The following is a 25104-nucleotide window of genomic DNA, read 5'->3' as shown; positions in this document are numbered from 1 at the left end:
GCAGGGACACGGCCTCCTTCTCCCACACCCAGAGACGCCATCTTGGTAAAGGCAGGGACACAGGCTTTCCTCCCACCAGGAGTTACCATCTTGGAAAAGGTAAAGGCACGGACCTGCCGTCTTGGTAAAGGGACACAGGTTCTACTTTCCTCTGATGGCCCCAGTTGCCGCCATCTTGGTAAAGGAAGCACCCACCTTTCCGATGCCCCTATCTAAGCATCAACACCCCTCCTCATCCACTCTCAAAGCCTAGACACTTGGAAGACTGGTTGGGTGGAAGGGAGAGTAGCCTCACTGGGCTATTTAGGGCTGGCCAAGGATCTGAGATTTCCAGTTTAGTTGGACAGGGAGGGTGAGCGGGCTCCCACTAGATCCGTCCCAGATTCATGAGTTCAAGGCTGCTCCAGAGCTCCCAAGTCACTCTTTAAAGCTGAGGAGGGTCCCTGCCTCCATTTCCGATTTCAGACAGCGAGTCATAGAGGATGGAAACAGGCCCTTCGGCCCAACTTGCCCACACCTCTTTCAAACTTACCGAATATGTTACCAAATAGTTACCAGCGGAGATCTGCAAGGGTCTTTGCTGGGGCCGCTCCTCGTCACGTTGTATATTGATGATTTCGACAAGGGGATTGAAGGCTATGTGGCCACGTTTGCAGATGATGCTAAGAGAGATGGAGGGGCAGGCATTGTAGAGGAAGCAAGGATTCTGCGGAAGGACTTGGGACAGGTTGAGAGAGGGGCAGAGAAGTGGCAGATGGAATCTCATCTCTTTCATAAAGGAAGTTCCTTTAATTCTGTGGCAATGCCCTCTGGTCGTAGACTCCCACTGGGGCAAGTCAGGGGTAGATCCTGTACTAGCCCACAAACAACCCCCTCTCTCCCCTCCACGCCCAGGAGCCCAAAGTTCACGAGTGTGGGGTTTAGTTTAGTTCGGTGACACAGGCCCTTCGGCCCAACGGGTCCGCACCAACCAGCAGCCCCCCCCGCACATTAACACTACCCTACACACGGGAAGAACATACAAACTCCGTACAGACAGCACCCCTAGTCAGGATGGAACCCGGGTCTCCGGCGCTGCAAGCTCTGTAAGGTGGCAACTCTACCGCTGCGCCACCGTGCCGTTGACAGTTAGCTGGGGCGGATCACTCGACGGTAAATATGCAGATACGACAAGCCGGGCACGAAGGCAAAAAAGATGCGTTGGCCTTTATTGAAAGAGGTTTTAAATACAAGAGAAGTCTTGCCTTTATTACACAGGGTGGTCCGGGCGAGACCATACCTGCAATACGTGACCTACAGGCCTGGACTCCCGATTGAGTGAAGGGAAGACTTGTGACGGAGGGAATGCAGTGGGAATTCACCGGATCGATCGCCGGGACAGGGGGGGCCAGTTGTCCTCGGGCCACACGTTGACCAGAGTGGACCCAAACCTCAGGTTTTGCAAGAACGAGAGTCAATTTAATCAAACGGAAGGAATTCTTCAAACCCAAAGGTCGGCCGGTCGAGGTAGGGGTTGGGGAGGGGTTGTGTTCCCAGGAGAGGGGGGGGGGAGAAATCTCTGGCGTTCTCTCCCACGCTCAGTCGCTGAGCCTCAAGCATTGTGGCGTCGAGGGGATAGCAGGGGGAGGTGGGGCCAAATGGCTTCCTTCTGCCTCTGCTGGGGAAGGGGGATAACATGGGGGCACCCACCCACCCGCGCACACACTGTATGGGAGGGAGGGGGTGAGGCAGGGGGGATTCCCCCATCACAGCCGGCTCCGTGTTACCCCCCCCCCCCCCCCACCCCCGAACCAGCCCCATCGACCAGAGGACGGGGTATCAGGCAGAGATGGGCAACGGGAGGAGGAGGGAGAGGGAGGCAGGGTGGGGAAGGGGGGAGATTGAGTGGGGGGGGAGGGAGGAGAGGGGACTGAGTGCGGGAGGGGGGGGGAAGAAGAAACCCAAAGGGGGGGGATGAGAGAGGCGGGGGATAAAATGGGAGGAGGGGGACAGAGTGGGAGGAGGGGCGGTGGGTTGAGTAGGGAAGGGGTGGGCAAAGGAGGGGATGGAGTAGGGGGAGGGGAGGAGGGAGCCAGAGTTGGGGGAGGGGAAAGGATGGGGGGGGGGGAGAGGAAGAGGATGGGGGAGAGGGAGAGGATGGGGGAGAGGGAGAAGATGAGGGGGAGAGGGAGAGAATGGGAGGAGAGGGAGGGGATGGGGGAGAGGGAGAGGATGGGGGAGAGGGAGGGGATGAGGGGGAGGATGAGGGGGGGAAGTGGACGGGGGGGGGGTTGGGGGAACACCCCGGGTGGGACTGAGTCCATGGCCGGGATCGGACTGTGCCGCTGGCCGGAGGAGGCCTGGTTCTGGAAGGTACCAGAAGGTTCCGGGGGCGTGGGCTGACTCAGTACATGAGCTGGTAGAGCAGGTTAGTGGCGTCGGGCAGAATGGCCACAGCCGCCTCATCCTCCTCCCCCCCCTCCTCCTCCCCCCCCTCCCCCTCGCTGTCCGCGCCCACCGCCACGATCTGGACCCCCGACACCCCCCCCTCCCCTACACCCTCCCCCTGACCCCCCTCTTCCCCCACACCCCCCTCTTCCCCCACACCCCCCTCTTCCCCCAGACCCTCCCCATCCCCCAGGCCCCCCCCATCTCCACTCTCCCCCTCCACGACTCGCACCCGGGGCAGCGGCCTCTGCACGGCAACCACACTGTGGGGGGACAGAGGGGGGGGGGGTGAGGGGAGAGGGAGAGAGTGAGGGGAGGGGGAGAGGGAGGGAGTGAGGGGAGGGGGAGAGGGAGGGAGTGAGGGGGAGGGAGTGAGGGGGAGGGAGTGAGGGGAGGGAGTGAGGGGAGGGAGTGAGGGGAGGGGGAGGGAGTGAGGGGAGGGGGAGGGGGTGAGGGGGAGAGGGGAAGGGGAGGGGTGAGGGGAGTGGGAGAGGGAGGGAGTGAGGGGAGTGGGAGAGCGAGGGAGTAAGGGGTGGGGGAGAGGGAGGGAGTGAGGGGAGGGAGTGAGGGGAGTGGGAGAGCGAGGGAGTAAGGGGAGGGGAGAGGGAGGGAGTGAGGGGAGAGAGAAAGAACAGGAGAGAGAGGGGACAGGAGAGGGAGGGAGGGAGGGGGAGAGGGAGGGGGAGAGGATGGGTTGAGTGAGGGGACATGGAGGGGACGGGGAAGAGAGGTGATGGGGGAGAGAAGGGACAGGGAGGGGGGAGAGGGAGAGGACGGGAGGAAAGAGGGGACAAGGGAGGGGAGGGAGGAGAGAGGGAGGGAGTGAGGGGAGGGGGAGAGATGACGGGGAGGGAAGAGAGGAGGGGACAAGGAGAGAGGAAGGGGGAGAAAGGGAAGAGGAGAAAATGGGTGGAGGGAGAGGGGGGGAGTGGGAGAGAGAACAAGGGCGGGGAGCAGGACAGGAGAGAGGGGGTTATGGGTGGGAGGGGGCGGAGAGGGGGGGTTATGGGTGGGATGGCAGGGGAGGGGGAGGGGAGGGAGGGGTGATGGGAGGGATGGCAGGGGAGGGGAGGGGGGGTTTATGGGTGGGAGGAGAGGGTGGCAGAGGGAGGGAGAGACAAAAACAAGAGATTAACATCCCGCTGCTTCCCTTTATTCCCTTGCCCGCTGGACCTCCATGTGTACCGGGACGAGTGGGGCGGCGGGGGGGGGCGGGCGGAGGGAGCGATCAGTTCTACCCTCCAGCTCTTGATCCCCCACCTGACGCTGCCCCCCCTCCTACATTACCCTCCCCGCTCGCTCCCCCCTCATCTTCTGCCCCCTCGCCGGCAGCGGCTCCTCCCTCACCACCCTCTCCTCCCCCATGTGTCGTGCCCCCTCCCCTCCCCCCTCACCTGGCTGGCCCCTCGGCGCTGGCCTGGTGCCCGGCAGTGGGCGCGGGTCTACGGGCATTGTGCGACGCCAAACATGTCGACCTTGGCGCGCAGGCACTTGCACTTGTCCTCCATGCAGTTGAGGTCGGCCTCAATGGCGTCGAGACGCTGGCACAGTGTCTTACTGGCAGAGTACAGCAACGCCTGGGGGAGAAAGGGAGGGGGGAGAGAGGGAGGGGAGGGGGGAGAGGGAGGGGAGGGGAGAGAGGGAGGGGAGGGGAGAGAGGGAGGGGAGGGGGGAAAGAGGGAGGGGAGGGGGGAAAGAGGGAGGGGAGGGGGAAAGAGGGAGGGGAGGGGGATAGAGGGAGGGGGAGAGAGGGAGGGGAGGGGGGAAAGAGGGAGGGGAGGGGGAAAGAGGGAGGGGAGGGGGATAGAGGGAGGGGGAGAGAGGGAGGGGAGGGGAGAGAGGAGGGGAGGGGGAGAGAGGGAGGAGAGGGGAGAGAGGGAGGGGAGGGGGAGAGAGGGAGGAGAGGGGAGAGAGGGAAGGGAGGGGGAAGGGGGAGAGATGGAGGCAGCAGAGTGGGGTTAAGGGATGGTAAGTGTGTTGGGGGCAGGGGGAAGAGATGGGAGTGGGAGAGATGGTGAGTGGGGTGTGGGGGGGAAGGTAAATAGTGGTGGGAGAGAAGGAAGGGTAGTCAGGGGAAGGTGGGGGGGAGAGGGAGAGATGGGTGGGTGAATGTGGGGAGAAAGGGAGAGGGAGATGGTGGGGGGAGAAAAGGAGAGGGAGATGGTGGGGGGAGAAAGGGAGAGGGAGATGGTGGGGGGAGAAAGAGGGGGTGGGGGGGGGGGAAGAGATGAGTAGGTGGGAAAAGGTCAGAGAGGGGTTGTTGGGGGAAGTTGGTGGAGGGTGGCAGAGATGGGTAAATGGGAGGGAGACCGGGAGAGAGGGAGGTGGGAGGGTGGAGAGAGGAATAGTTGGAGGGAAAGGGAGAGAGCAGGGGAGGGTGGGGTGGGTGGGGAGAGAGGAGGGAGAAGGTGGGGGGTGAGGGGTAGGTGGGGACAGGGAAACGGGGAGGGCGGGACGTAGTGATGTGGGGAATAAAGGTGGGTGGAGAGGGAGAGAGAGAGAGAGAGAGGGAAGGTGGAGGGGAAGAGAATGCGGGGGAGAGATGGGTCGGTGTGGGGGAGAGCAGTGGAAATGGAGGGCAGGGGGGATGGGAGTGTAGGTGGGGGCAGGGAGGATGAGAGTGCAGGTGGGGGCAGGGGGGATGGGAGTGTAGGTGGGGGCAGGGGGGATGAGAGGGTAGGTGGGGGCAGGGGGGATGGGAGTGTAGGTGGGGACAGGGGGGATGGGAGTGTAGGTGGGGGCAGGGGGGATGAGAGGGTAGGTGGGGGCAGGGAGGATGAGAGTGTAGGTGGGGGCAGGGGGGATGGGAGTGTAGGTGGGGGCAGGGGGGTGGGAGTGTAGGTGAGGACAGGGGGGATGAGAGGGTAGGTGGGGGCAGGGAGGATGAGAGGGTAGGTGGGGGCAGGGGGGATGGGAGTGTAGGTGGGGGCAGGGGGGGTGGGAGTGTAGGTGGGGGCAGGGGGGGTGGGAGTGTAGGTGGGGACAGGGGGGATGAGAGGGTAGGTGGGGGCAGGGGGGATGGGAGTGTAGGTGGGGGCAGGGGGGGTGGGAGTGTAGGTGGGGGCAGGGGGGATGAGAGGGCAGTTGGGGGGCAGGGGGGATGGGAGTGTAGGTGGGGGCAGGGGGGGTGGGAGTGTAGGTGGGGGCAGGGGGGATGAGAGGGCAGTTGGGGGTCAGGGGGGGGTGAGAGGGCAGTTGGGGGGCAGGGGGGATGGGAGTGTAGGTGGGGGCAGGGGGGATGAGAGGGCAGTTGGGGGCAGGGGGGATGGGAGTGTAAGTGGGGGCAGGGGGGATGGGAGTGTAGGTGGGGGGCAGGGGGGATGGGAGTGTAGGTGGGGGCAGGGGGGATGGGAGTGTAGGTGGGGGCAGGGGGATGGGAGTGTAGGAGGGGGCAGGGGGGATGAGAGGGCAGTTGGGGGGCAGGGGGGATGGGAGTGTAGGTGGGGGCAGGGGGGACGGGAGTGTAGGTGGGGGGCAGGGGGGATGGGAGTGTAGGTGGGGGGCAGGGGGGATGGGAGTGTAGGTGGGGGCAGGGGGGATGGGAGTGTAGGTGGGGGCAGGGGGGATGGGAGTGTAGGTGGGGGCAGGGGGGATGGGAGTGTAGGTGGGGGCAGGGGGGGGTCAAGGGGTAGGAGGAGGATGGGGGAGGAGGAGAGAGGTGAAGAAACTTCCCGAGATTAACCCCCCCCCCCCCCCCCCAGGCAGGATCTTCACAGTTAACGGCCGGACTCTGGGGAGCGTTGGGGAGCTTTGGGGTCACAGGGTGCAGGGCTGCCTGCCACTTTCTCCAGCATGGAGAGGTTCCAGGACCGCTGGGCACTGAGGAGGGGAGGGAGGGGGTAATGTATCCTGGATCGTGATTGTAACCTATTCATTATATATTTTCTATCTAGAACATGTGGTGAGTTTTGTATTTGGTGGTGGGCGAGTTGATATTGTATGTTTCAGTTTTAGCGATACAACACGGTGGTGCAGCGGTAGAGTTGCCGCCTTACAGCGAATGCAGCGCCGGAGACCCGGGTTCGATCCCGACCGTGGGTGCTGCCCGTACAGAGTTTGAACGTTCTCCCCGTGACCTGCGTGGGTTTTTTCGGTTTCCTCCCACACTGGTTTGCAGGTTAATTGGCTTGGTAAATGTAAACAATGTCCCTGGTGGGTGTGGGGCAGTGTTAATGTGCGGGGATCGCTGGTCGGCGCCGACCCGGTGGGCTGAAGGGCCAGTTTCCGCACTGTGTCTCTAAACTAAACACGGATACAGGCCCTTCGGCCCACCGAGTCCGGGCCGACCAACAAACCTACACCAGCGATTAACACCATCTATCCGACACACACCAGGAACAAGTTACAATTTTTACAGAAGCCAATTTACAATTTCTACGGTTCACCACCAAACCTGCACGTCTTTGGAGCGTGGGGGGAGACCGGAGCAGGCGGAGAAAACTCACGCAGGTCACGGGGAGAAGGTGCAAACTCCGTACAGACCGCGCCCGTAATCTGGATGGATCCCGGGTCTCTGGCGCTGCCACTCTGCCGCTGCGCCACCGTTCTGTAAATATAATTGTGGTAAATAGTTGAAGAAATGTTAAAGCAGTCTGGGGCCGGCCCAGTGGTCTTGGGACCGCACAGTGGGAATGCCGAATCATACAGCGGGAATGCGGGGTCCGGACCGCGGGAATGGCGGGACCGCACTGCGGGAATGGCGGGAAGCACCGTGGGAATGGCGGGACCGCACAGCGAGAATGGCAAACCACACAGCAGGAATGCCGGGACCGCACCGTGGGAATGGCGGGACCACGATGGGAATGCCGGGACTGCACCGTGGGAATGCCGAACCGCAATGCGGGAATGCCGGGACTACTGTGGGAATGCGGGAACCACTGCGTGAATGCCGGGACTGCACAGTGGGAATGCCGGGACTGCACAGCGGAAATTCCATGACTACACAGCGGGAATGCCGGGACTACTGTGGGAATGCCCGGACCGCACAGCAGGAATGCCGGGACCGCACAGCGGGAATGCCGGGATCGCACAGCGGGAATTTCCGGGACCGCACAGCGGGAATGCTGGGACCGCACAGCGGGAATGCCGGGACCGCACAGCGGGAATGCCGGGACCGCACAGCGGGAAAGCCGGGACCGCACAGCGGGAATGCCGGGACCGCACGGCGGGAATGATGGGGCCGCACGGCGGGACTGCCGGAGCCACCGTTAGAATGCCTGGACCGCGTGGTGGGAATGCCGGGACCGCACAGCGGTAATGCCAGGACTGCACAGCGGGAATTCCGGGACCGCACTGTGAGAATACTGGGACCACACAGTGGGAATGCCGGGACCACTGTGGGAATGTTGAAACTGCACAGTGGGAATTTCGTGGTCACTGTGGGAATGTTGGGACCGCACAGTGGGAATTTCGGGATCACTGTGGGAATGCTGGGACCGACTGCGGCAATGCTGAGACCGACTGCGGGAATGCCGGGACCGCACAAATGGGAATTCCGGGACGACTGTGGGAATGCCAGGACCGCAGAGTGGGAATTCCGGGACCATTGTGGGAATGTCGGGGCGGCCATGGTAATGTCGGTACTGCACGGTGCAAATGCCAGGACCACACAGCAGGAATGCCGGGGCCAATGTGGGAATGCTGGGGTGACTCGGGATTGCCTCCCCCCCCCGTACCTCAATACTCTCCTCCCCGGCCTCACACTCCGGCTGCATCGCCTCCACCCTCCGTCGCTTCCCCTTGGGGGCGCCGTCATCCCGCGGGGCTGCGCCGGACCCTGGCTGCGGGGCACCTGTGGGGAGAGGAGAGGGTGAGCTGGGGGGGGGGGGGGGGGCAGGGGTACAGGACGATGGCAACAAGGAGGGGGGGGAGGGGTACAGGGCGATGGCAACAAGGAGGGGGGAGGGCAGAGAGATCGATCCCAGCTCACTCCGCTGGCATCACCGCCCACAGTCAGTGTGTGGAGACGCGATTGTGTGGGGATGGGACTGGAGAGAGGGGGGACGGGGTGGGAGAGGGGGCGAGGAGGGAGGGGGACAAGGAGGGAGGAGAACGGGACAGGAGGGAGTGGGGACGGAGGGAGGGGGGACGACAGTGAGGGGGGACGGGAGTGAGGGGGGACGGGAGTGAAGGGGGAGACGGGAGTGAGGGGGACGGGAGTGAGCGGGGACGGGAGTGAGCGGGGACGGGAGTGAGGGGGGACGGGAGTGAGGGGGGACGGGAGTGAGGGGGGACGGGAGTGAGGGGGGACGGGAGTGAGGGGGGACGGGAGTGAGGGGGGAGGGAGTGAGGGGGGACGGGAGTGTGGGGGGACGGGAGTGTGGGGGGACGGGAGTGTGGGGGGACGGGAGTGTGGGGGGACGGGAGTGAGGGGGGACGGGAGTGAGGGGGACGGGAGTGAGGGGGACGGGAGTGAGGAGGGACGGGAGTGAGGGGGGATGGGAGTGAGGGGGGATGGGAGTGAGGGGGGATGGGAACGGGAAGGGAGGGGGATGGGGACGGGAGTGAGTGGGGTGGGATGTTCGCGGGGAGGGAGGAGATTGAGTGGGGATGGGACAGTGGCTAGTGAACGGGGGGGACAATAGACAATAGGTGCAGGAGGAGGCCAATCAGCCCTTTGAGCCAGCACCGCCATTCAATGTGATCATGGCTGATCATTCTCAATCAGTACCCCGTTCCTGCCTTCTCCCCATACCCCCTGACTCCGCTATCCTTAAGAGCTCTATCTAGCTCTCTCTTGAATGCATTCAGAGAATTGGCCTCCACTGCCTTCTGAGGCAGAGAATTCCACAGATTCACAACTCTCTGATTGAAAAAGATTTTCCTCATCTCCGTTCTAAATGGCCGACCCCTTATTCTTCAACTGTGGCCCCTGGTTCGGGACAGTGGTGGGGAGGGGGGGAGTGAGTGGGGACGGCACGGGACGGTGGGGAGTGAGCGGGGAGGAGATGGGAGTGGGATGAGTGGGGATGGGGAGGGGGGAAGTGAGTGGGGATGGGACAGTGGGGAGTGAGTGGGGATGGGACAGTGGGGAGTGAGTGGGGATGGGACAGTGGGAAGTGAGTGGGGATGGGATGGGACAGTGGGGAGTGAGCGGGGATGGTGCTGGATGGTGGGGAGTGATTGGGGACAGTAGTGGGAAGGGAGTGGAGTGAGTGGGGATGGGATGGGACAGTGGGGAGTGAGCGGGGACAGTGGTGGGGAGGGAGTGGAGTGAGTGGGGATGGTGCGGGATGGTGGGGAGTGAGCAGGGACAGTGGTGGGGAGGGAGGGGAGAGAGTGGGGATGGGATGGGACAGTGGGGAGTGAGTGGGGATAGTAGTGGGGAGGGAGTGGAGTGAGTGGGGATGGTGCGGGATGGTGGGGAGTGAGTGGGGACAGTGGTGGGGAGGGAGGGGAGTGAGTGGGGATGGGAATGGGACAGTGGGGAGTGTGTGGGGTCAGTAATGGGGAGGGAGGGGAGTGAGTGGGGACGGGACAGTGGGGAGTGAGCAGGGACAGTGGTGGGGAGGGAGGGGAGTGAGTGGGGACGGGACAGTGGGGAGTGTGTGGGGACAGTGGTGGGGAGGGAGGGTGGTGAGTGGGGATGGGACGGTGGGGAGTGTGTAGGGTCGGGACGGGATGGATCCCCCAGGGACAGGTTCAGGAACGTGTGCGTGTGCAGGTGAACACATTCTGCGTGAGGCTGTTTTCCGGGTAAGCCCTGGGCTCAGCTGCCAAATGCTTGGTCAGCAGCAGCTAATCTAACGCTGCACATTTACAGCCTCCTGTGCTCCTGTGGTGGCGACACTGACTGATAACACAGGCCTCTCCCAGCAAGACCAGGCCGATGGAGGCCTTGAACCTACTCAAGGTGCGAAGGGCAGGCGCTGATTAGTTGCTGAGGGCTGCAATAAAGGGAAGAATATTGCTCGTAAAAAGCAGCAGGGATATCTGGAGCTGCTACCTTCCCGGCGATTGGCATCAATTATTAGTTTAGATTAGAGACACAGCGCGGAAGCAGGTGTTTCAGCCCACCGAGCCCGTGCCGACCAGCGATCCCCACACACTAACTCGATGCTACACACACTAGGGACAATTTACATTTATAGCGAGCCAATAAACCTACAAACCTGCACGTCTTTGGAGTGTGGGAGGGAACCGAAGATCTCGGAGGAAACCCACGCGGGTCACGGGGAGAACGTACAAACTCCATGCAGACAGCGCCCGTAGTCAGGATCGAACCCGGGTCTCTGGAGCTGGGAGGCAGCAACTCTACCGCTGTGCCACCGTGCCACCCATAATGTTCAACCTGCCCCACAAGCTTTGCACTGGCAACTTCACCAGGGAACAAGTCTCCTCCATCTAAACCCAAAGGAGAAAAGGTGACGTCACCACCCCGCGTCCCACCAATGTCGACCGCCCGGGGCCGGAAGGCAACCTCCGAGGCGGCGCCCGGGCCTCTGGGCCTACAGTGTCTGGGCCTACAATGGCCCCCGGGCCTACACTGTCCGGGCCCACACTGTCCGGGCCTACAGCAGCCCCCGGGCCTAATATGGGACAAGGGCAGTCCCGTACGGGACAAACCAACTTAGCCCAATACACAGGATGTCCCGGCTAATACGGGACAGTTGGCATCCCTAAGTACAAGGCAAGATTAGCAAGTTTGCAGGTGACACTAAAGTGGGTGGTTTTGTAGATGGTGAATATGGTGGTGAAAAATTGCAGCAGGATCTTTGATCGGTTGGCCAGGTGGGTTGATGGAATTTAATACATGGTGAACAGCAGGGCTCTGGGAAGTGTTGTCGAGCTGGGGGATCTAGGAGTGCAGATACGTAGTTCCTTAAAATTGGTTTCACAGGTAGATAGGGTGGTCAAGAAGGGTTTTGGCACATTGGCCTTCATCAGTATTGAGTGTGAAAGATGGGAAGTCGTGTTACAGTTGTACAGAACATTGGCGAGGTCAAATATACATTGTGTTCAGTTTCGGTCAATCCTGTTAGAGCAAAGATGTTGTCGAGCTGGAAAGGGTGCAGAGAAGATTGACGAGGATGTTGCCTGGACTTGAGGGCCTGAGCTACAGGGAGAGGTTGGGCAGGGTAGGACTTTATTATTTGGAGCGCAGGAGGATGAGGGGGTGATCTTTTGGAGTGATACAAGATTATGAGAGGATTAAATAGGGTAAATGCACAGAGTCTTTTACCCAGAGCAGGGGAATCAAGAACCAGAGGACATAGATTTAAGGTGAGGGAGGAAAGATTTAATTGGAACCTCAGGGGCACGTTTTCCACACAAAGGGCGGTGGGTGTATGGAACGAGCTGCCGGAGGAGGTAGGTGAGGCAGGGACTATCGCAACGTTTGAAAGACATTTGGACAGGTACATGGATCGGACGGGTGTAGAGGCATATGGGCCAAACGCAGGCAGGAGGAACTAGTGTAGACGGGGCACGTTGGTCAGCATGGGCGAGTTGGGCCAAAGGGCCTGTTTCCGTGCTGTGTGACTCCATGCGTGGCAGACCCAAGTCAGAGGGAGAGGGGACGCTGGTGAACACAAAGTGGGTCGGGCAGCCTCTGCGAAGGGAGACAAGGCTGTTGTCATAGATCCGCGGCCTCCAGGCCTCTCCCCGGTTGCCTCGTTTTGCATTAAACGTGGCCACGCAAAGGTGATAGGAGCAGAATTAGGCCATTCGGCCCATCAGGTCTACACCGCCATTCAATCAAGGCTGATCTATCTCTTCTCTCCTAACCCCATTCTCCTGCCTTCTCCCCACAACCCCTGACGCCCGTACTAATCAACAATCTATCTATCTCTGCCTTAAATATATCCATTGACCTGGCCTCCACGGCCTTCTGTGGCAACGAATTTCACAGATTCACCACCCTCTGACTAAAGAAATTCCTCCTCAACTCTTTCCTAAAGGAAGGTCCTTTAATTCTGTGGCAATGCCCTCTGGCCCGAGACTCTCCCACTGGGGCAAGTCAGGGGTAGATCCTGTACTAGCCCACAAACAACCCGGGGGGGGGGGGGGGGGGACGGGCGACGGGGACACACACGGGCCCGTTGGCATGTTGACACCCCCAACATACCGTTGCCGTCTGACGTGAACTCCCTCACCGCAATCTCCACCATCTTGGCCAGCGGTTGCTCGGCCATCTTGGCGCCCGCTCCAGAGACTCCGAGCCGGGACGGTTCAGGCTGTCGGAGATGGAGGAAGCTGAAGCTGAGAAACGGCCAACACGGAAACCCGTCAACGCCACCGCCGCCGCCACGGAAAACCACGCCCCCCCCACACACAACTGGCAACACAGTCCCTCATAAAAGTTCATAGTTCCTCAAAAGTGGCGTCACAGGTAGACAGGGTGGTGAAGGCCCGGTGTGCCTGTGATGCGTATTCTCATGCACGGGAGTCAATGCAACACCAGTGCAGTGCTCCCCCAATGCAACGCCACACCCCCAATACTATTCTCCTCAACGCTACGACCCCTCCCACCGATACAACACCCATCCCCTCCCTCCCTACATGCAAATCTCTGACCCAATGCAACGTCCCTGACCCAATGCAACGTCCCTGACCCAATGCAACGCCCCTGACCCAATGCAACGTCCCTGACCCAATGCAACGTCCCTGACCCAATGCAACGTCCCTGACCCAATGCAACGTCCCTGACCCAATGCAACATCCCTGACCCAATGCAACGTCCGCTTCCTCAATGCAACATCCCTGACCCAATGCAACGTCCCCTCCTTTAATACAACATCCCTGACCCAATGCAACGTCCCTGACCCAATGCAACGCCCGCTTCCTCAATGCAACGTCCGCTTCCTCAATGCAACATCCCTGACCCAATGCAATGCCCGCTTCCTCAATGCAACATCCCTGACCCAATGCAACGTCCCCTCCTTTAATACAACATCCCTGACCCAATGCAATGTCCCTGACCCAATGCAACGCCCGCTTCCTCAATGCAACGTCCGCTTCCTCAATGCAACATCCCTGACCCAATGCAACGCCCGCTTCCTCAATGCAACATCCCTGACCCAATGCAACATCCCTGACCCAATGCAACGTCCCCTCCTTTAATACAACATCCCTGACCCAATGCAACGTCCCTGACCCAATGCAACGCCCGCTTCCTCAATGCAACTCCCCTGACCCAATGTCTCAATGCAACATCTCTGCTCCAATGCATCATCCATCCCCGATTCAAGGCAACTTCCCTGTTCCAATGCCTCAATGCCACACCCGACTCCAATGCAACATTCCCCGACTCCAATGCAATGCAACCCAGTGCAACGTCTCTGCTCCAATGCATCATCCTTGAAGCAATCCAACCCTGTTCCAATGCAATGCACCACCCCATCCCTCAATGCAACATCCCTCTTCCAATGCAACCCCTGACACAATGCAACATCCCTGCTCCAATTCCTCATTGCAATATCCCTGACCCAATGCCTCAATGCAACCCTCCTGCTCCAAGGTAACGCCTCATCACTCAATGTAACGCCCCTGACGACCCAATGCAACATCCCTCATGCACCGCATCCTTCTTGAATCCTTCAACGCATCCTCCAGTGACTAGCGGAGTTCCGTAGGGGTCGATGCAGGTTGCTGCTACTCTTCACGTTGTATATTAATGATTTGGACGAGGGGATTGAAGGCCTTGTGGCCAAGTTTGCGTACAGTACGAAAATAGGTGGAGAGCCAGGTGGTGCAGAGAAAGCAGGGACTCTGCAGAAGGACTTGGACAGGTTGGGAGAGTGTGCAGGGAAGTGACAGATGGAATATAGGGTAGCAAAGTGTGGAGTCGTGCATTTTGGTCGTAGGAATAAAGGCGTAGACTATTTTATAAATGGGCATAGAACCCAGAAATCGGACGTGCAAAGGGACTTGGGAGTGCTAGTGTAGGATTCTCAAAAAGTTAATCTGCAAGTCGAATCGGTAGTAAGGAAGGCAAACTCAATGCTACCATTTATTTCAAAAGTGTCAAGAGTGTTTTATTGTCATATGTCCCAGATAGAACAATGAAATTCTTACTTGCTGCAGCACAACAGAATATGTAAACATAGTACACTGTAAACAATATGATAAACGAGATAAAAAAGAAGTCTAGTGTGTATATGTACACATACTCACAAGTACACACACATATGCTGTGTATATATATCTCTACAAGGTGCTGGTCAGGCCGCGCTTGGAGTATTGTGAGCAATTTTTAGCACCATAATCTGAGGAAGGATGTGCTGGCTCTGGAGAGGGTCCAGAGGAGGTTTACAAAAATGATCCCAGGAATTAGTGGGTTAACCCATGATGAGCGTTTGACGGCACTGGGCCTGTACTCGCTGGAGTTTAGAAGAATGAGGGGGGACCTCATAGAAACTTACCAAATAGTGAAAGGCCTGGATAGAGTGAATGTGGAGAGGATGTTTCCACTAGTGGGAGAGTCTAGGACTAGAGGTCATCACCTCAGAATTAAAGGGCGTTCCTTTAGGAACGAGATGGGGGATTTCTTTAGTCAGAGGGTGGTGAATCTGTGGAACTTTTTGCCACAGAAGGCTGTGGAGGCCAGGTCAGTGGTTATTTTTAAGGCAGAGATAGGTAGATTCTTGATTAGCGCAGGTGTCAGGGTATATGGGGAGGTGGGAGAATGGGATTAAAAGGGATAGATCAGCCATGGTTGAATGATGGAGTAGACTTGATGAGCCAAATGGCCTAATTCTGCTCCTATCACTTACGACATAATGCACCATGGTGTTCTTATGCAATGTCCCCTCATCAATGAAACACTGCTGACCCAATGCCTCAATGCAACTTCACTGCTCCAATGCGACTACCCAATGCAACATCCCCTGCAACAAGGCAAACACCCCTGCTCCAATGCATCAACTTTGAATTAATGTAACCTCCCTGTTCCAACCCCATATACAATATAACATCTCTGATGACCGAATGCAACACCCCTGACCCAATGTATCATCTTTGAATCAATGTATTGTCGCAGGGATGATGCGTTGCTGCAAGGGGTGTTACATTGGAACCTCCCTGTTCCATTGCAATGCCCCATCCCTAAATGCAACCCCCCTGAAGACTCAATGCAATCTCCCTGTTCCAATGCAATGCAACGCCTCTGACACCAATGCAACATCCCGACGCCAATGCAACAATCCTGACTCCAATGTAACGCCTATCAGGTTACAATATATGTTACGGTCCATCATTCTACTCCAATTCACTCATGGCCGAATAATCTTGTGTCTATCTGTCCAACGACTCAACACAACACCCAGTGCATCAATGTATCATCCTTGAATCAATGCAACCTCCCTGTTCCAATGCAATACCCCTGCCCCAACGCAAGAGCCCTGCCCCCAATGCAACACCCCTGACAAGCCAATGCCCCATCTCTAAATGTAATGCCCCTGACCCAATGCACCGTCTCCTGCAGCAATGCATCATCCCTGCTACAACGCAACATTCCTTGCTCCAATGCATCATCCCAGCTACAATGCAACATACCCTGCAGCGATGCAACACCCCTTACAGCAATATATCATCCCACGTCCCAATGCATCACCCCCCAGCTACAATGCAACATCCCTGCTACAATGTAATGCCCCTGCAGCAATGCGTCAGTCATGCAACAATGCATCACCCCTGCTCAAATACAACGTCCCCTGCAGAAATGCAGCACACTGCTCCAATGCAGCACCCAGGCAGCACTGTACCACCCCCTGCTCCAATACACCACTGCAGCATTGCATCAGCCTGGCTACAATGCAACGTCCCAGGCAGTAATGCACCACCCCCCGCAGCAATGCACCACCCCCCGCAGCAATGCATCACCCAGTGCAGAAATGTATCACCCAGTGCAGAAATGTACCTATAAAACCCATGGAACAATGCATCACCACCCCCCCGTGCAGCAATGCATCATCCCCGGGTAGCAATGCATCCCCCCATGCAGCAATGCAATGCAACGCGCCGCCCGCCTACCTGACGTCAGCCGCGAGCAGGGGATTGGTTGGTTGGCGGGGAGGGGGCGGGACTCCGGCGGCGGGGGGGGGGGGGACGGACGCTCCACCAATCAGTGCCGCCTATCCGCGGCCCCCCATTGTCCGCTGGCCGCTGATTGACAGGCGCGGCGGTTGGCCGGGAGGCAGCGCGCGCGCGCGCGCGGGCGGGCGAGTCGTCGAAGCAACAGCAGCAGCAGCCGCAGCAGCAAGGTGGCCCCCTCTGTCACACCAGAGATATCCCCCCCCCTCTCTCCCTTTTCGCTGCCCGGCTTTCTCTGCGTCGTGTTAATCCGAGCGGCGGAGAGGACGCGGCGACTGGAGATCCGCCATTTCCCACCGGAGGCTCCCGCTCGTTGTCGACTGAAGGTCCTCCCGCCTGTCCGTCCGCCCGCCCGCCTGCCCCGAACCAAGATGGCGGCGGCGCCGCCCGCCCCGAACCAAGATGGCGTCGGCGCCCGCTCTCACCATTGGTCGGCCGGGACCGCAGCCCCACCAATGGCGGCAGCCTCGCTCGTCAGATTAGCCAATCGAATGGCGTTCTACTCCGTTGGTCGGCGCGGCCGCCAATCAGCGAGCCGGTTAGTTCCCCGCCGTCCGCGCCTCCGATGCATCGTACGCTGTGATTGGGGCAGCCGGATGGACAACGGGTCAATCAGAGGGCGGCGGGAGGGCAGGGACTGACCAATCACTGGATCGATTTGATTTATTCACAAAATGCTGGAGTAACTCAGCAGGTCAGGCAGCATCTCGGGAGAGAAGGAATGGGTGACGTTTCGGGTCGAGACCCTTCTTACCACTGGATCGATTTGGGCGGCCCAGCCCCCTGAAGAACAACAAGCCATTCGGCCCAACGACCTCCTGCTAGCCCACATAGTGTTTAGTTTGGTTGAGAGATACCGCGCAGAAACAGGCCCTTCAGCCCACCAAGGCAGACTCGCACTATCCTACACGCACCAGGGGACAATTTACAATTTCTTTTTAACCCAAAGGCCAATTAACCTGCAAGCCTTGCACGGCTTTGGAGTGTGGGAGGAAACCGGAGCCCCCGGAGAAAACCCACGGGGAGAACGTGCAAACTCCGTACAGGAGTCAGGATCGAACCCGGATATTGTGCTGTGAGGCAGCAACTCTGGACAAGGACATGGATAGAAAGATAGATGGATCTGAAGAAGGGTCTCGAACCGAAACGTCACCCATTCAAATGGCGGAGCAGACTCATTGGACTGAATGGCCTGATGATTCTGTTCCTATGTCATATGGTAACTAGGCCATTCAGCCCATTGAGTTTGCCCGTCTACTCACCCACTCCCCGATCCGTGACCATATCACCCCCGTCCTTTACAAGCTCCACTGGCTCCCCATCCCCCAGAGAATCCAGTACAAAATCCTCCTCATGACCAACAAAGCCCTCCATAACCTGGCCCCATCCTACCTGACTGACCTCCTCCACAGATACACTCCCACCTCCACCCTCCGCTCTGCTGCTGCCAACCTCCTGTCCCCCCCCCATCCGGACCAAACTCAGATCCTGGGGGGACAGGGCTTTCTCCATCGCTGCTCCCACCCTCTGGAACTCACTACCCCAAACCGTCAGAGACTCCTCCTCACTCACCACATTCAAAACATCACTGAAGTCTCACCTGTTCAGCACTGCCTTTAACCACTGACCGTCACCTCACCTTCTGTCTCCTTTTTCTGTTCGTTTACTTATTTATCTATTTATTTTCTTCTCTATGTTCTAGTAATCCCTGTAAAGCGTCTTTGAGTGTTTGAAAACCGCTATATAAATGTAATGCATTATTATTATTATTATTATTCTCCCCATCAGCTACACCCTTGCCCACAAGCTTGGGAGCCGTTCCTAGCAGCTTGGACAAATACTTGGATAGGAAAGGACTAGATCATAAAACATAGGAACAGAATACGGGGGCCAACATTTAGGGGGAGAAAGCAGGAGAAAGGGGTTGAGAGGATAAAATAGATCAGCCATTTTCAAATGGCGGAGAAAACTGGATGGGCTGAATGGCCTGATTCCGCTCCTATGTCGTGGTAATTGGGCATTTGGCCCATCAAGCCTGCCTAGGGGTTATGGGGCGAGGGCAGGAGAATGGGGTTGAGAGGGAAAGATAGATTAGCCATGGTTGAATGGCAGGGTAGACTTGATGGGCTGAATGGCCTAATATCTGCACCTAGAACTTATGCTCTGTGATTCGATCATGGCCAATCTATTTTCCCTCTCAACCCCATTCTCCTGCTTTCTCCCCGTAACATTTGACATCCTTACTAATCAAGAACCTGGCAATCCGCTTTAAAAATACCCAATTACTTGGCAACGCCGCCGTCCGTGGCAATGAATTCCACAGATTCACCACCCTCTGGCTTAAGAAATCTCCCCCCATCTCCATTCTAAAGGTATGTCCTTTTAGTCTGAGGCCGTGCCCTCAGGTCCTAAATTCTCCCACTAGTGGAAACATCCTGCCATAGAGCTTTAGAGGGATATGGGCCAAATGCATGCAAGTGGGACTAGCGTAGATGAGGCATCTTGGTCGGCAAGGTGGGCTGTATGGTATGTTTCTGTGCTGTATGACTCTGATCACCGACCCGTAACGCACATACACCAACGATCACCCCGTACACTAGCACTATCCTACACACTAAGGACAATTTACAATTTTACCGAACCCAGTTAACCGACAAACCTGCATGTCTTTGGAGTGTGGGAGGAAACCAAAGCACCTGGAGAAAACCCCCGCGGTCACAGGGAGAACGTACAAACTCCGCACAGACAGCACCTGTGGTCAGGATTGAACCCGGGTCTCTGGCGCTGTAAGGCAGCAGCTCTACCGCTGCGCCTCTGTGCGGCCCTGTGGAGAGAAAGAAGAACTGACGATTGTTTCCTCCAAACCTGCCCTATCAATGTACCCGTCTAATGTTCTGAAAGTAGATACAAAAACTGCTGGAGTAACTCAGCGGGACAGGCAGCATCTCTGGGTGACGTTTCGGGTCGAGACCCTTCTTCAGACATTCTGAAATGTTGGGATAGTCCCAGCTTCAACTACCTCTTCTGGCAGCTTTTCCATACACCCACCACCCTTTGTGTGAAAAAGTTACCGCTCAAATCCTATTCAATCTTTTCCCCTTCACTTTAAACCTATGTCCTCTGGTTCTCGATTCTCCTACTCAGATCTACCCGATCTATTCCCCTCATGTTTTTTTATATCTCTCTAAGATCACCCCTCATTCTCCTACACTCCAAGGAATAGAGTCCCAGCCGACTCAACCCCTCCCCGCAGCTCAGACCTTCTAGTCCTGGCAACATCCTCGTAAATCTTCTCCGTGCCCTTTCCAGCTTGACAACATCTTTCCTATAACATGGTGCCCAGGTCTGAACACAATACTCTGAATTGTGTGTTGCTCAGGAGCCCAGCATATTTTCCCTCTGCACTTTTATTCCCCTCCGTCTCCAGATGCTTCACAGCAGATGTGTGGATGTTTAGTTTAGTTTAGAGATGCAGCGCGAAAACAGGCCCTTTAGCTCACCGGGTCCGCACCGACCAGCGGTCCCCGCACACTAACACTATTCTACGCACACTAGGGACAATTTTACATTTATACTGAGCCAATTAACCTACAAACTTGTACGCCTTCGGAGGGCGGGAGGAAACCGAAGATCTCAGAGAAAAGCCATACAGTTCACGGGGAGAACGTACAAACTCCGTACAGTTAGCACCCGTAGGCAGGATAGAACCGGGGTCTCTGGCACTGTCAGGCAACAACTCTACCGCTGTACCACCATGCCGTTCTCTGGTGGTTGCACATGCCCCAATCCATTCTCAACTCCTCAGGCAATCAAGCAGCCCGTTCCTACATTCAACGACACTGAGATAAGATTCAGGTCTGAGCTGATAACCGGCCTTGATTTTGACATCTATCCTCGACATTTTAAGGACAGGTTCACAAGTTCACCACCACCGCAGTCCCACAGCGGGTAGAGCCGCTGCCTCACAGCGCCAGAGTAAGACCCGGGTTCTGTCCGTGTGTGTGGATTTTACACGTTCTCCCTGTGATCGTGCAGGTTTCCTCCAGGTGCTCTGGTTTCCTCCCAGATGCCAAAGATGTGTAGGTTTGTGGGTTCATTGGCCCTCTGTATAATTGCCCCCTTGTATGCAGGGAGTGGATGAGAAAGTTCATAAGTTCATTAGTGATAGAAGTAGAATTAGGCCATTCGATCCATTTTTTTTTTAGAGATACAGCGGCCCACCGGATCCACGCCGCCCAGCGATCCCCGCACACTAACGCTATCCTACACCCACTAGGGACAATTTTTACATTTGCCCAGTCAATTAACCTACAGACCTGCACGTCTTTGGAATGTGGGAGGAAACCGAAGATCTCGGAGTAAACCCACGCAGGTCACGGGGAGAACGTACAAACTCCGTACAGACGGTGCCCGTAGTCAGGATCGAACCTGAGTCTCCGGCGCTGCATTCGCTGTAAGGCAGCAACTCTTCCGCTGCGCCACCGTGCTGCTATCATTCAATCATGGCTGATCTATCTTTCCCTCTCAACCCCATTCTCCTGCCTTCTCCCCATAACCTCTGACAAAGTGAGATAACATAGAACGAGTGTAAATGGGTGATCGATGGTTAGCATAGACACGGCGGGCTAAAGGGCCTGTTTCCATGCTGTACCGTAGGTCTAAAACTAAAACTATATAGTCAATGGCAAGACCCTTAACAGCATTGACTATATAGTACTGCAGTACTGAGGGATCTTGGGGTCCTAAGTTCACAACTCCCTGAAAGTGCCAACACAAGTGGATTGCGTGGTAAAGAAGGCAAATGTGGTTGCTGGAGAAAGTACCTGGGAGTGGGGTGGTTTGGGTGGGAAGAGATGATGGGATGGCCGCGCCGTTGTGTTTGGCTGCCTGCCACTGTAACTTTCTTTTTTTTTTCCTAATCAGTTGTGCAGCACTTTGGTCAACGTGGGTTGTTTTTAAATGTGCTATACAAATAAAATTGACTTGACTTGACTTGTACTTTCAAGCGAGTCAAAGTAAGCAAGTCTCAAAGGTCGGATGGCAGGAATAAGAGCAGAGACATCAATCTACCTCTGCCCTGTAATAAACAGTCCCATAAACTGCAGTGGTTACAAAATCAATTCCCCTGTAATATTCACAGTTCCATCAAAATCCAACAGGTTGTTTGATTACCCCCTGCAATAAATGGTTCCACTGGGCTTGTCAAAAAAATAAATGCTGCCTGTCTCCAGAGATGCTGCTTGGCCCGCTGAGTTACTCCAGCATTCTGTGTCTATCTGCCATTCTAACACACTGGAACGGCCGCACTTGTAGAAGTGTGGGCAGATCTGGTTCCCAAAACGTCTCCGATTCCTCTTCTCCAGAGATGCTGTCTGACCTGTTAAGTTACTCTAGCTTTTTGAATTGAATTGAACTAAATGCTTGATTGTTACATGTGACACGTCACAGTGAGATTCTTTGCTTGCAAACCCAAGGTACGCAAATAGTCGCCATGTAAAGGGTGTATACTGTAGTGAGTCCAGACCAGTGGTATTATCCAAATCCATTATTGGTATAAAACCCGTAACAAACGCAACAGACTTCTTTCTGGACGAACACTAACTTCACTCACTAATCTAATCTCTAATCTAACGTTTGGCGCCAAGCATTTAAATACCCCGCGCTTCCTCACCCCGTGACCGTAACCCAATCCGAGGGTTCTATTACCTGGCCAATCCCTATGTCCCTACATGACCCCCCCCCAGAACCCTCGAAACCATACCTCACGGGCGGCCGAACCTCCCGCCCAGAACGTGTACGGATGGGGGAAACCGATACCCCCAGCGTGACAGGAGGCGGGGTGGACGCCGCCGCTGGAGGCGATGGGGGGTCCACTGGAGCGGAGGGTGCAGGTGACGGGGGGCGCTTGATGAACCACGGCAGCCCGAGACCAACCATAGGCGGCGGAGGCCCAAGAGGTGGTAAGCTGGGCGCCGCTGACGGGACCAGTCGAGCAGCCACAGGCCGGCCCCGGCGCGGCGGCTGAGCCACCGACACGGGGAGGTCCTGGTCTAAATGGGCCGGCTTGAGACGGGACACTGAAACCAGCTCCTGACGATTTCCTACCTGCAAGGTGAAGGTTACAGTCCCTCTTTTGAGCACCTGGAACGGGCCTTGGTAAACCGGCTGGAGAGGGGGACGGTGGCAATCTTTCCGAAGAAACACGAAATCACAGCTCCGCAATTCCGAAGGAACGTGAACTGCTGTGCTTCCGTGACTAGAGGTGGGGACTGGAGCCAGAGAACCCACCCGTTCCCGGAGGGAGCCCAAGACTGACGTGACGGATGGCGGCAAAGCGGGAGTGGAAGGGAGAATGTCGCCCGGCACCCGCAGGGGCGAACCGTAGACGAGCTCGGCCGAAGATGTGCCCAGCTCAGCCCGCGGGGCCGTACGGATGCCGAGGAGGACCCAAGGCAGCTGGTCAGCCCAATCGTAGCCAGTCAGGCGAGCACAGAGGGCCGCCTTCAGCTGCCGATGGAAACGCTCAACCATCCCGTTGGCTTGGGGATGATAGGCGGTGGTCTGCTGTAATCGAGCACCATACAGCTGCGCCAGCGCGGCCCAGAGAGACGAGGTGAACTGGGCTCCCCGATCTCTAGTGATGATTGCCGGGACCCCGAAACGAGCCACCCAATGCAACGCCAAGGCCCGTGCACAGGAGGCCGCCGAGGTGTCCGACAACGGGAGCGCCTCCGGCCAACGAGTGAACCGATCAACCACCGTCAGTAGATGAGTGTAACCCCTAGAATAGGGCAATGGACCCACCAAATCCACATGGATGTGGAAAAAACGGGCGGGGGGAACCTCGAATCTCTGGTGTGGGGGCTGGACATGACGATGGACTTTGGAGGTCTGGCACGGAATGCAGGCGCGTGCCCAGGCTGCCACCTGCTTTCGCAGGCCATGCCAGACAAACCGGTCGGCCACCATGGCTGAAGTCGCCCTGATGGACGGATGTGCCAGGCCATGAATGGCCTCAAAAACCTTACGCCGCAGAGCGGCAGGCACCACCGGGCGAGGGCGTGGGAGAGTAACGTCGCACCACAACTTGGTACCTGTGGGGCCACACGCCACCTGCTCTAAACGCAGTCCCGAGGTTGTGGAGGCGTACACCGCGGCAGTTCCTTCCAGGCGCTGAGCCTCCGCTAGCTCCTGGAAATCCACATGTTTACCAACCACGGCTACGGAGGGAATGGCCGGCCGGGACAGGGCATCAGCAACGGCATTCAGCCTACCCGCAATATGACGGACATCGGTCATAAACTCCGAAATGAGGGTTAGGTGCCGCTGCTGGCGAGCCGACCACGGATCAGAAACCTTAGCAAAAGTGAATGTCAAAGGTTTGTGATCCGTGTAGGCCACGAAAGAACGGCCTTCTGAAAAATAACGGAAGTGGCGGACTGCTAAATAAAGGGCCAGGAGCTCCCTATCGAACGCACTGTACTTGAGCTCCGCTCGAGAGAGCTGCCTGCTGAAAAACGCAAGAGGCTGCCATTCACCGTCAACCTGCTGCTCCAAAACCCCACCCACCGCCACGTCTGAGGCGTCCACCGTCAGAGCTGTGGGGGCGGAGGAGCGCGGGTGCACCAGCATGGTGGCATTGGCGAGGGCCTGTTTGACCGCAACAAAAGCCGTCTCCGCAGCTACGGACCATACCAACTCCGCGGGGTTACCTGCGAGACATTGAAAAAGGGGGCGCATGACCCGAGCTGCTGCAGGCACGAACCGATGATAGAAATTGACCATGCCCACAAATTCCTGCAAGCCCTTGATGGTAGTCGGGCGGGGGAAAGAGCGGACCGCGTCCACCTTAGCTGGTAAAGGAGTTGCACCGGCCGGAGTAACCCGGTGACCCAAAAAATCCACTGCGGACAGGCCGAATTGGCACTTGTCCGGATGGAGAATCAGGCCATGGTCTTGCAGCCTCTGGAACACCGTGCGGAGGTGGACCAAGTGCTCCTGGACCGAACGGCTGGCAATCAAAATATCGTCTAGATAAATAAAGACAAACGGCAACCCTCGACCCACCCGGTCCATCAGACGCTGGAATGCCTGAGCTGCATTTTTAAGGCCGAAAGGCATACGCAACCACTCAAACAGTCCGAACGGGGTGATGGTCGCTGTTTTCGGAATGTCGGGCGGGTGGACCGGGATCTGATGGTATCCCCGCACCAAATCAATTTTTGAAAATATTGTCGCCCCCTCCAGGCTAGCTGAAAAGTCCTGGATGTGTGGAATCGGATAGCGGTCCGGCCGTGTTGCCGCGTTGAGCCGACGGAAGTCACCACATGGTCTCCACCCCCCAGATGCTTTGGAAACCATGTGCAAGGGGGAGGCCCACGGACTACTCGAAGGCCGAATAATTCCCAACCTCTCCAAGTTTAGGAACTCCTCTCGCGCCCTGGCCAGCTTGTCGGGTGGGAGGCGCCGTGCCCGGGCAAAAACCGGCGGCCCTTCGGTTGGAAAGAAATGGACGACCCCGTGCTTCTCCGAAGGTGAATCAAAACGCTGGACGAGGAGCTGCGGGAAGTCGGCCAGGACCGCATCGAACTGACCGGGAGCCGTGGTAATGGACTGGATAACTAGGCTGGGTGGGGCGGCGTTTGT

General features: G+C 57.5%; 2 protein-coding genes across 3 annotated transcripts in view; one reads left to right on the top strand and one right to left on the bottom strand.

Moving 5' to 3' along the window:
* Positions 1-2600: 2600 nt before the first annotated feature.
* On the bottom strand, positions 2601-16839 carry LOC144601065 (protein BANP-like). Of its 2 annotated transcripts, none has more exons than XM_078412995.1 (5): positions 16399-16839; positions 12494-12602; positions 8103-8218; positions 3822-4004; positions 2601-2690 (listed from the first exon to the last, which is right to left on the bottom strand). In XM_078412995.1, the coding sequence occupies exons 2-4, from the start codon at positions 12558-12560 to the stop codon at positions 3870-3872; spliced, it is 318 nt and encodes a 105-aa protein (XP_078269121.1). In that variant the 5' UTR covers positions 12561-12602; positions 16399-16839; the 3' UTR covers positions 2601-2690; positions 3822-3869. The 2 variants fall into 2 exon arrangements, with proteins under 2 accessions (XP_078269121.1, XP_078269122.1); XM_078412996.1 differs by lacking the exon at positions 16399-16839 and adding an exon at positions 16286-16397.
* The window catches only part of LOC144601299 (uncharacterized), a 28797-nt gene continuing 16304 nt past the window's right edge, over positions 12612-25104 (top strand). The window contains exons 1-2 of the mRNA XM_078413331.1: positions 12612-12714; positions 16542-16996. Coding sequence (XP_078269457.1) covers positions 12612-12714; positions 16542-16996 — 558 coding nt within the window. The remainder of the gene's footprint in view (positions 12715-16541; positions 16997-25104) is intronic.

Source organism: Rhinoraja longicauda, chromosome 16, assembly GCF_053455715.1.
Source record: "Rhinoraja longicauda isolate Sanriku21f chromosome 16, sRhiLon1.1, whole genome shotgun sequence".
Lineage (NCBI taxonomy): Eukaryota > Metazoa > Chordata > Chondrichthyes > Rajiformes > Arhynchobatidae > Rhinoraja > Rhinoraja longicauda.
The sequence above is the reverse complement of the archived record's forward strand: the minus strand, read 5'-3'. Positions and strand labels throughout refer to the sequence as shown.